The 9689-nt window shown below is 35.9% G+C and overlaps 3 protein-coding genes across 3 annotated transcripts in view; all 3 read left to right on the top strand.

The window, feature by feature from the left end:
- LOC111471160 (probable small nuclear ribonucleoprotein G) overlaps positions 1–1050 on the top strand; it is a 1991-nt gene extending 941 nt beyond the window's left edge. Inside the window, exons 3-4 of the mRNA XM_023116852.1 lie at positions 470–591; positions 697–1050. Coding sequence (XP_022972620.1) covers positions 470–591; positions 697–759 — 185 coding nt within the window. The 3' untranslated portion in view covers positions 760–1050. The remainder of the gene's footprint in view (positions 1–469; positions 592–696) is intronic.
- A 1715-nt stretch (positions 1051–2765) lies between these two features.
- LOC111471156 lies at positions 2766–4223 on the top strand. Its single transcript, XM_023116847.1, has one exon. The coding sequence runs from the start codon at positions 2934–2936 to the stop codon at positions 3816–3818; it is 885 nt and encodes a 294-aa protein (XP_022972615.1). The 5' UTR covers positions 2766–2933; the 3' UTR covers positions 3819–4223.
- A 1434-nt stretch (positions 4224–5657) lies between these two features.
- On the top strand, positions 5658–7630 carry LOC111471161 (cytochrome b-c1 complex subunit 9-like). Its single transcript, XM_023116853.1, has 3 exons — positions 5658–5902; positions 6546–6593; positions 7273–7630. Exons 1-3 carry the CDS (start codon positions 5783–5785, stop codon positions 7321–7323), a joined length of 219 nt encoding a protein of 72 aa, XP_022972621.1. The 5' UTR covers positions 5658–5782; the 3' UTR covers positions 7324–7630.
- Positions 7631–9689: the final 2059 nt, after the last annotated feature.

Here is a 9689-nt window from a genome sequence, read left to right on the forward strand (position 1 = left end):
GGGGAGTCCCACATTGGCTAATTAAGGGGATGATCATGGGTTTATAAAGTAAGGAATACATCTCCATTGGTATGAGGTCTTTTCAGGAAACAAAAAACAAAGCCATGAGAGTTTATGCTCAAAGTGGATTAGGTCATACCACTGTGAGGGTCCGTGGTTTCTAACATATAGTACTGAAGGTTGAATGACCATTTTTCTTTTTGTGATGATAGAGACTTAAATCTCACGGTACATCTATTTGCTACATTCGGTTGATTATATCCTAGGTAGGTGGAGACAATCCCATGATTGCTGAGAGACCTAAATTCTAGATAATCTACCAAAATAAATGGTCATTGAGGCAGCTTTCTTCATTAAGTTGAACATTAGTTTTTCAGTCATTGCATGTATAATCCTGAAATTAAAGAAATCTCACATGTCAGAAAGTTTTGTTTACAAATTGATGATGCTTCTGAATTACAATTTGCAGTAAAAATGAATGCTAATCGCTTGGTAGTTGGAACTCTTCGTGGGTTTGACCAATTTATGAATCTAGTGGTTGACAACACCGTGGAAGTGAACGGTAACGAGAAAACCGAGATCGGCATGGTGGTGCGTGTGATTTTGCAATCTAATTCTTCTCTATGTTTGTTTGCTTAAATTGATAACCACGGGTAGAGTTCAAGAATTGATTTCCCCTATTGGTTTCCATGTCAGGTTATTAGGGGAAATAGCGTGGTAACCGTTGAAGCACTTGAACCTGTAAACAGGATGCAGTGATGGTGCACGCGTTGGAATTTGCTGCTCTGTTTTATAGATTGAGTGAGTAAAACATTCGGAACTGTTGCATGTATAATTTTGGGATGTTACGAATATCAGATGGATTTCTTGTGCTCCCATCTCTCTGAACACCTGGATTATTAATTTCAGCGATGGGGTTTCTGTATTTTGGATTCGATTACCTTGCAAATCTTAGTGTATGAAACCCATCGTATCACTTGAAGATGTGTTCATTAATCCCATTACAGAGGACCCGCAAAGAAGAAATAGTTTCAACCCAGTTTGTATCAAGTCCCAACTTCAATTTACATAGCTTTTCATTCTGAGTTTGTTCGAGTTTTTCATTGAATGAGAGTCGGGATTACGATGTAATCCCTAGAACTCTTTGTAGTAGTCGTACTTTCATTTTGCAGGAACGTCAGGGAAGGAGTTTAGCATTACACTATCTGCACGACAAAACCGTCATGCAGGAATTGTCCGAGCTCTTCTAGTCCTCCGATGGTCGTCGAAGAAGATGGTCCAAAAGTCAATCATTCCCATTGGCTTTTCCATGAAATCAGGCTGTTGTTTCTTCATGGGCAAGTGCAACTGCCTGGGAAGTCTTTTAGCATTTAGCCATTGAAAAGTCTTAAACCCAAAACATTATTCTACTTTTCTTTGATTCCCAAAGGTTAGGTCTAAGATAAGTTAGTATGAATTGTTGATATTATAAATTTTCTTATGATATTTTTGAAACTTTTTTACTAACTAAAAACTTTGATATCTAAACTACAATTAATTAATGAAGAATGGGTTGAGGCGGATTGAATCTATCAAATTTTGATTTTGGATTGAACTTGAATAGGGTTAGAGTCGAGTTTGAATTGACTTTTGGGTCTTGAGCTTGTTGTTGACGATGTTGATGTATGAGTACTTAAATTTGTGAAAATAACTCATTCTCGCACCTCGTATCATTCAAATAATACAGTTGATTCTCAATGGTGACCTCAATTCAAATCTCTAATTATTCGCCGTATGAAAATAAAATACTATTGAAAAATGAATGCATTTAAATGGTCAAATATTCAAGTGATTTTAATATGAAAACTACCTGAGTTTAGAAACAAGTTAATTTTAATATATATATATATATATATATATTTAATGACTATTTTGTTAATTTGTAAAATTAATAATCCAAATTTAAAAGGACCAAAATGTAAAATTGTTATAATATTAAATAATTCTAGAAAAGGGCACATGATTTGACGCAGCCCATTGCATAGAACAGTTAAAATGGAATTTTCAATCTGTTGGAGTAAAATAATTTAGCATTATCATTGCAAAATATTCTAGATTTTAATATTATTTTCACATTCAAATTTTATAAAGTTTTTTTCCCCTTATAATAAATAAAATTGAATTCTTTTTAAATAGAAAAGTTTGAATTTTTGGTTGAAATCTTTTATCCTACTATAAATACTATAAATCTCATTCAATGCCTATATCTTCTAGAGTTGAGTTTAATTTCTTGAAAATAGTAGCATATTTAAAGGCTCGTTAGCCTTCTACTTAGCCACATATATATTTTAGTTGACTTTTTTTTTTTCGTTTGATAATTTCACAAATATTATTGTAATAATTTTTCGTGTTCATCGTAACTTCGAACAGTTTTCTGACAATAAAAAAGATTAACATTAAATTGTAATTATTTAATGCGTCATCTCTCATATGCAAAAATAAGGAAAGAATATTCATGTCAAAGAAGGAATGGTACTTTGCCACAAAATTATGTTGCTATTAATTTAATTAAACTTAAATACAAAGATGAATTTTCTTTAAAAAAAAAATAATAAAAAATCAAGTGGGCCCAAATCGAGGAATTGTGGTTTGAATTTGAATTTTTCCAATTAATGTTTTTTTTTTAAAAAATAATTTTGTTGAAATTGAAAATAAATCAATATAATTACACAAAAATATCAACGTAATTACAAAATAACCATTTAAAATTAAAGAGCCTTTTTGTTCACTTAATTGGCGCACGGAGCACACCGAAGAAGACAGAGAAAAGGATCTCTCTCTCCATCATATAATTCGTTCAATTCAAGAACTCTTTTGCATTTTTCAGTTTTGATTTCGATTTCGATTTCGATTTTGATTTCAATTTCTTTTCCCCTTTTCGATTTCTTTGTACAATGCCCCAGGGTGATTTACAGACCTTCTTCACCGGTGATATTGTCGCCGACGACCGGAAAGCCGCTGGCGATGATGACCAAGCTACCTTGAGCGACGACGGAGAGAGACTGCCATTGGAGGAGGAGACAGAGGAGCCGGATCGGCCGGAAGTTCCTCCTGACTTCCCGCCGGAATCTTTCTGGCTCTCGAAGGACGCGGAGTTCGACTGGTTCGATCGTAACGCCTTCTTCGAGCGGAAAGAATCCACCAAGGCGAGTTCTAATTCCATGAATTTGAACCCTAATTTGCATCCGCAATCGAATTCGAATTCGCAGCGGTTTTCGACGAATTTGAAATCTAAAGCCTCGATGATCGGATTGCCGAAGCCTCAAAAGACTTCCTATGTTGACGCGAAGAATCGGCGTAACGGCAAGTCCGGAAACATTCGGTTGTTTCCGAAGAGATCCGGATCCGGTGGAAAATCGGTTTCGACAATGATTGAGCCTTCTTCTCCCATGGTATCATGTATGGGGAAAGTAAAATCGAAGAAGGACCGAAATCGGCAGAAGACTCACCATCACTCAACAGAACTAGCAACCGCAGAGGAGAAATCACTCGAAAAACAGAGCAAAGGATTCTTCGCGTGTTTCCAAGCTATTTTCCGTAGCGGTGGAAGAAGGCAACCAGTCGTCGAACCGACTGCGTCACTGACAAACTCGCCTCCAGAACAGGGCGTTAGAGCGCGTGACCTCACTCCTTCCGCCACTAATCCGCCGTCGACGGCGTCTCATCCAAGCAAGATCGACGAAACAGATCCTCCATCCTTGGGCGGTTTGCAGCGATTCGCATCAGGAAGAAGGTCCAGTTCGTGGAGCGTAAGCGAGGTCTGTATAGACGTTGCGTAGGCGTAGGTGTAGCATTGACTCTTCCTCCATGCGAGGGATCATCGTGTCGTTAGTGCACGCCGGCGGGGCCCGCTGGAAGATTTTGATTCGGCTGTTTGCTCGTAGGACCGAATCGGCACGAATTTTTCGTTGGATGAACATGGCAGTTTGATTTCAACAACGATATATCAAATTTCAATGACTCGATTCTGGTTTGAAAGGTAAACACATCGATTCCGTAGTCTTTTCTTTGTTTAATTCTCATTTTTTCATGAAATCTTCTTGTTTTTGGAATGAGTAGTTGCATTGTATATTCACCCATGATCATGATTGTATATTTTGGACTTCCGTTTATCTTTTCTTGGTGTTCTTGATCAAACCCTACACTTCTTTGTAGGGTTTTATTAATTATTTCTAGCTTGTTGCCGAAGAAACTTTCACTTGAATATATATATTATATTATATACTACTTAACTTAATAAAATATTTTATCAATTCTGATAGGATTGAATTTTAATTTAGATTTTTAATTTACGGAACTACTATTTTTTTTTGTCGATTGGTTAGTTATCACTTGTATGCAGCTTATGATGCCACCCAAAGTGATTAGGAATTTCGTGATTTGAATGAAATTCACGTGCACGTGTTTAGGGTGTAATCATACTAGCACTAATGTGTCTCATTAGAACTTTATCTTCTTTATCTCGATTGTCCACCGTTGGACGTTCTGAGCTCTTTGGGACTCTCTTCTCTTATTAATTGGTTAGTTACCATTTGTATGCATTCGGTGTCACGGTTTGGTTTAGTTGGGAGGTATGGTGTGGTATGCGAAATTGACCATTTTTGTGGGAGGCGAATGACATTAATGGAAGTGAAAATAAAAGTTGATTAATTTAATTAGTTGCCGGCGGCTGAAGTCTGTGTTTGTTTCTGTTTTTCGTTTTTGGCGGCGGCGGGAGGCGCACACCACTCGCTCGCCGATCACCTAGCTGCCTCTACTTGACGTTTATTGGCAAGCCTAGATACAAAGATTCCTCACACACACCAAAAAATTAAATAAATAAAATAAATAAATCAATAAATTATAATTTTGTTTATATAGTTTTAATATATTTAATTTTCATTTTATAAAATAATTTATTATTCAATCATTTAATCTACAAATTTATTTTTCTTCTTAATTAAATACATAGATTTAAATATTGTCTAAAGTAAAAATCTCTCTAAACATGTTTTATAATTTATTAAATGCAATTTGTAATCCGTTAAAGGATTAAAATTACAATAATTTAAAAGTTTGCAACATAATTATTGTTTTTTAACTAACGAAAAAAAGTGGGGAAAATTAAATGGTGGGAATTAAGGATTAGGTCTGGAATTGCCCGAGTTTAATAATAATTCTTAATTATTAAGTCGATCAAGGTGTGCGCTATTTTATCATGATTTTTAATTTTTTCTTTGCAGTAGTGGGGCTTGCTTTTCTTTTTATTTACACATTCCTGCCCAATTCTGACTTTAATTACCATCATTCCCATTACTTCAAAATTTCCTATAATTTTCCTATTTTTTAAAATTCATTTCATATTTTTTTTTAAAATTTTACAATCTTTTTAAATAAAATTTAACATAATTAAATTAATTTAACCATCACAATTATTTAATAGTGGTTTGCCACAATAGTTTTTAATATTTTTTAAAATTTTACAATTTTTTTAAAAATAAAATTTAATTTTAAAGACATTAATTTATATCACAATAATTTAATAGTGGTTTGTCGCATTTTTTTTTTAAAAAGGACGGTTGTGAACCGCAACGCAATAACCGGTTCGATTGTTGGCGGTTCGCTTGAATCGAACCGATCAATGAATAATCAAAACCAAGGAACCTTCCCTAATCAATCTTCTCAAACTTCAACAGCGTCGCGGGAGCTCTGCGAACCCTAACTCGCACAGATCAGGAGAAACAAAGTTCAAACTAGCACGACCATGGATTCTGCGGCTCGTAGGAGTGGAGGAGGCCTCTTTGAAGGGCTGTATAGAGTAATTATGCGCCGGAATTCCGTTTATGTCACCTTCATCATCGCTGGCGCTTTCCTTGGAGAGCGGGTAAGGATCAGAACTCATATTTATATTGTGCATCTGATTCATCTATTTTGTTCCTTTTGCCACCTTCTTGCTTAAGGATAGAGAGAAATGAGAAGAAATTACAATATCAGTGGACCATGGACCGTATTACTTTATCGATTGGTTGATCTGGATTAGCAAAATTGAAATTGAAATTGAAATTGGACATTTTGGCTTCTGGAAAGAGTTCAGTAATTGATTTTGTAGTTGTGAAGAGATCTATGGACTTGAAAGTTGAAGATCTAATGATTTACTTACTTTCGGGTACATTCATTCCCGCCAGATGTGCAGTTGCCTTTGTAGAGTTTTAGCGTGCTTTTTTTCGGATTATGCAGTTGCCTTGGATAACCTCCCGATGCAATGAAATGATTTTCATTATTATTTAGATAGCTCATAAAATCTGAGGGATGAATAATTTCATCATTTTAGGAATTTGAGATTGCTGTCAACTGTTTTCGCATTCGTTCATATTTACTGTTTGAATATGCATTCGGTTACTTGCTACATTCAATTGGCTTTCCTTTGGTTATATTTTTTTTAAATGTAAATTATTTTGGTTTCCTGGGTTGTGCAAGTCTAAATGCATCATTCTTAGCTTCCTACTGATTTTGGTTTCCTGCTGTAGGCTGTGGATTATGGAGTTCACAAGCTCTGGGAATACAACAATGTTGGGGTATGGCATACACTATCTTTTGGTTTGGTTTCTTTAGTTTGAGATGTCTGTTTCTCGATTGACATTGGTTCTCTATTTATTAAGACTGTGAAATAGTGGTAATTGAAGCTTCTATGCAACTGTTATAGAACCGAAGTCGAATATCGTTCCTTGTTTTACATATCACATCAAACATTAAGCTGCTGTTTGATTAGGACCAATTTGTGATCCATCTTTTTGTTTCTTATTCTCTTTTTTACTGAGAATGGAATTTAATGTTCAAAATTTTGTCACTTTTCATTTTTGTACTTTGTATATGAAATATATGAACCAAAACAGTAAAGCTAACTATTTGATCAATGTTTTCAAAAAGCAGAAACAAGAACAGGAAACTGGAAATATTTTTTTTTCAAAAGTAAGAAATGAGAAATGGGAAACATTGCTAAATATATGTGTACCTTATGAAATGGTAGTGAGACACAATTGAACTTCAGTTTTATTCTGTTCATCTGTTAAGTTATTGTTTTTACCTCCTCCACCCCGTTCAACCTTATTCCTTTCGTGTTCTTTGTAGTGTATATTGGCAATGTAGATGCCAAATTTTTAGACAGAACCTCGACCTTGCAACTTAAACATTGGTTATGGGCTTTGGCTGAACATTACCTTCTAATTTTGATTGTGTTTCCCCCTTTTGCTGCAGAAACGGTACGAGGACATTTCAGTTTTGGGGCAAAGACCATCAGAAGAATGAGTCTCCTTGATGATTTGGTTATGGCCATTTTATTGTCATTAACAGCCATGATTTATTTTTTTGAAATAAGTTTTACATGTCGGATTTTGCCCACCTTATATCTCGACTATTGAGCATGGTGGTCTTTCAATGCCGATTCATGTTGTTCATGTTCATATATGAAATTACCAATCAAATGTTCCTGTTCTATCAGGCTATATTACTTGCCAGAATCGAGTCTTCCATTTGCTGGGTCTATTTTTTCTATTGTCATAAACATCATAGAGATGAACGATTTAATGCAAGTATGTTTTGGGTCTCTGGTTCATTCCACTTGTTTTTGAAGCCGTGAATCCCAAACCCATTAGCTTTTCTTCTGTTTTACTCACATTGTACAGGTCTTTGAGAAGGGAGTTTAAAAGGCACACCAACAGGTACACACCATAACATGTTTTTAAGCATATTCTCTGTTAGATCCAATGCTTCATTCACTCTTTCTAATTTCCTAAACCCATCAATGATCAATCACACCCTTCTTGAAAGATCTCGTTCAAAATTTCACATGCCTCACAAGCTTGGGCTTCTTTACACCATCCATGATCCACTACTAAATTTCACAAGTGCTCACTTGGGAATTTGGGATAACAACCCTTCTATCAGATTATTACAGCCTTACCCCCTCATCTCCTTGAATTATTCGAAGGCTATTCCCACAACACCCACTAATTTTGGTGCCTGTGCCGTTTGTTAGAGCTTACCATGTGGCACATACATGTGTCACGGCATGGGCAAGCATCGCGAGACGAGTGTCTCGGACATCTTCCTTTGAAAAAGAGAACAGTGTGTACGACATAGATGTGTTGATATTGGATTATGCACCCGCTATCTTGAATAGATATGAAATTCAGAAATAAATTATTAGGTCATTAAAATTAATAGCTCAATTATTATTGTTTTTTAAAAAACGAAACTATCCAAATCCTTCAAATAACTCACTTGAAATTTCATCCTTGAAAGGTTCATATTTCTTCGTCTCAACTTGCTCCGACCGCGCTTCCACAAACTGCCTTCAGCCACTAATTCCGTCGCACAACCGCTGAGTGCTACTGGTTTGAGACTCTGATATTTCACAACCTGTCTCTTTGCTCGTCGTCCTCTTAAATTCCTTCTTCCTCTTCTCATTTCTAGTTTAATCGCACGAACGCTTATCCCCTTTGAATTCTACGAATTTATATTTTAATCTATGTTTACTGGAATCGATAATGTACTTTACCGCTAGTCGTGGCGAGGAATCAGCTTCGTTTGCTTGAAATGAAATTCCAAAGCCTTTGTTCTACCAGAAGTTCCAATCTCTGTGCGTGCTGAGCTATTCTTACATATTGTGCATTATTGTAACTTGTCTAAGTTTTAGCTCTAGTTTTTATTCTCGGCAGGATCCTCAAGGATTACTGTTTCCGCCCTTGTATTGATATACACAAGGTATTTGATCTCTTGCTTTGGCTACACCCTCAACTAAGACATGTTTATTTTGATTTATTGAATTGAGAAGCTAGTGGAATTCGATTACGCATTCGTAATTTAAACGACTGATTGGTTATCTCTGTTCTTAATCTCAATCTGATTTTCATGTTTGAGGTATGATTTTGTAAGGGGAAAGTGAAACAAATTGCTGGATCAACTCTGCTCACCAATTTTGAATCAGATAAATCAGGTGCAGATTATGAAAATTTGTACAAACAAGATGGGCGCGCCTTCATGCTTGGAGCAGATCCTCAAGTAAAGCTGCTGCCCTTGAAGCATCCAGGTTTGTTCCTTTTCTTTTTCTTAGTTTGTTCTAACAATAATATTCCGGACTGTTCTATATACTTTATCCGCTTTGGTTTTATTGCTTTTATTGCTGGTTGTTTTGTCTGGTTCAATAATACTGCTTATTTGAGTGAGTTTTACGGGCCGACTAGACCCAAAGCTTCTCAAGCTCAAGCATTTACGTCTCTAGTTATAGACCAATGTCTTGGAGCTAACGTTGTATCCGCTCAAGGACCTACTAGTTTAGGTAAATATACTAATGCATTCTCTGACCCGAGAAGTCATTTTTGGGGGACAGACTATGCGTTTTTGGGTTTGTATAATGTTTTTTTCTATCACATATTTTGATATTCCCTCAATGTTTTTAAAACGCGTCTGTTAGGGAGAGGTTTCCACACCCTTGTAAAGAATGTTCTATTTTCCTCTCCAATCGATGTGGGATCTCACAATCTACCCCATTTTGGAACCTAGCATCCTCACTGACAATTGTTCCTCTCTCCATATCGTTCCCTTTTCCAATCAACGTGGGATCTCATAATCCACCCCCTTTGAGGGAAGCGTCCTTGCTATCACTCGTTTCT

The sequence above is a fragment of the Cucurbita maxima genome, unplaced genomic scaffold (assembly GCF_002738345.1).
Source record: "Cucurbita maxima cultivar Rimu unplaced genomic scaffold, Cmax_1.0 Cma_Scf00049, whole genome shotgun sequence".
NCBI classification, from domain to species: Eukaryota; Viridiplantae; Streptophyta; class Magnoliopsida; order Cucurbitales; family Cucurbitaceae; genus Cucurbita; species Cucurbita maxima.

Excerpts from the sequence above, each read along its gene's own strand:
- LOC111471161 (XM_023116853.1), top strand. The coding sequence starts at position 5,783 with ATGGATTCTGCGGCTCGTAGGAGTGGAGGAGGCCTCTTTGAAGGGCTG. Across the intron at positions 5,903-6,545 it reads GCGCTTTCCTTGGAGAGCGG|GCTGTGGATTATGGAGTTCA; the intron begins GTAAGGATCAGA and ends TTCCTGCTGTAG. Across the intron at positions 6,594-7,272 it reads GGGAATACAACAATGTTGGG|AAACGGTACGAGGACATTTC; the intron begins GTATGGCATACA and ends CTTTTGCTGCAG.
- LOC111471156 (XM_023116847.1), top strand. The coding sequence starts at position 2,934 with ATGCCCCAGGGTGATTTACAGACCTTCTTCACCGGTGATATTGTCGCC.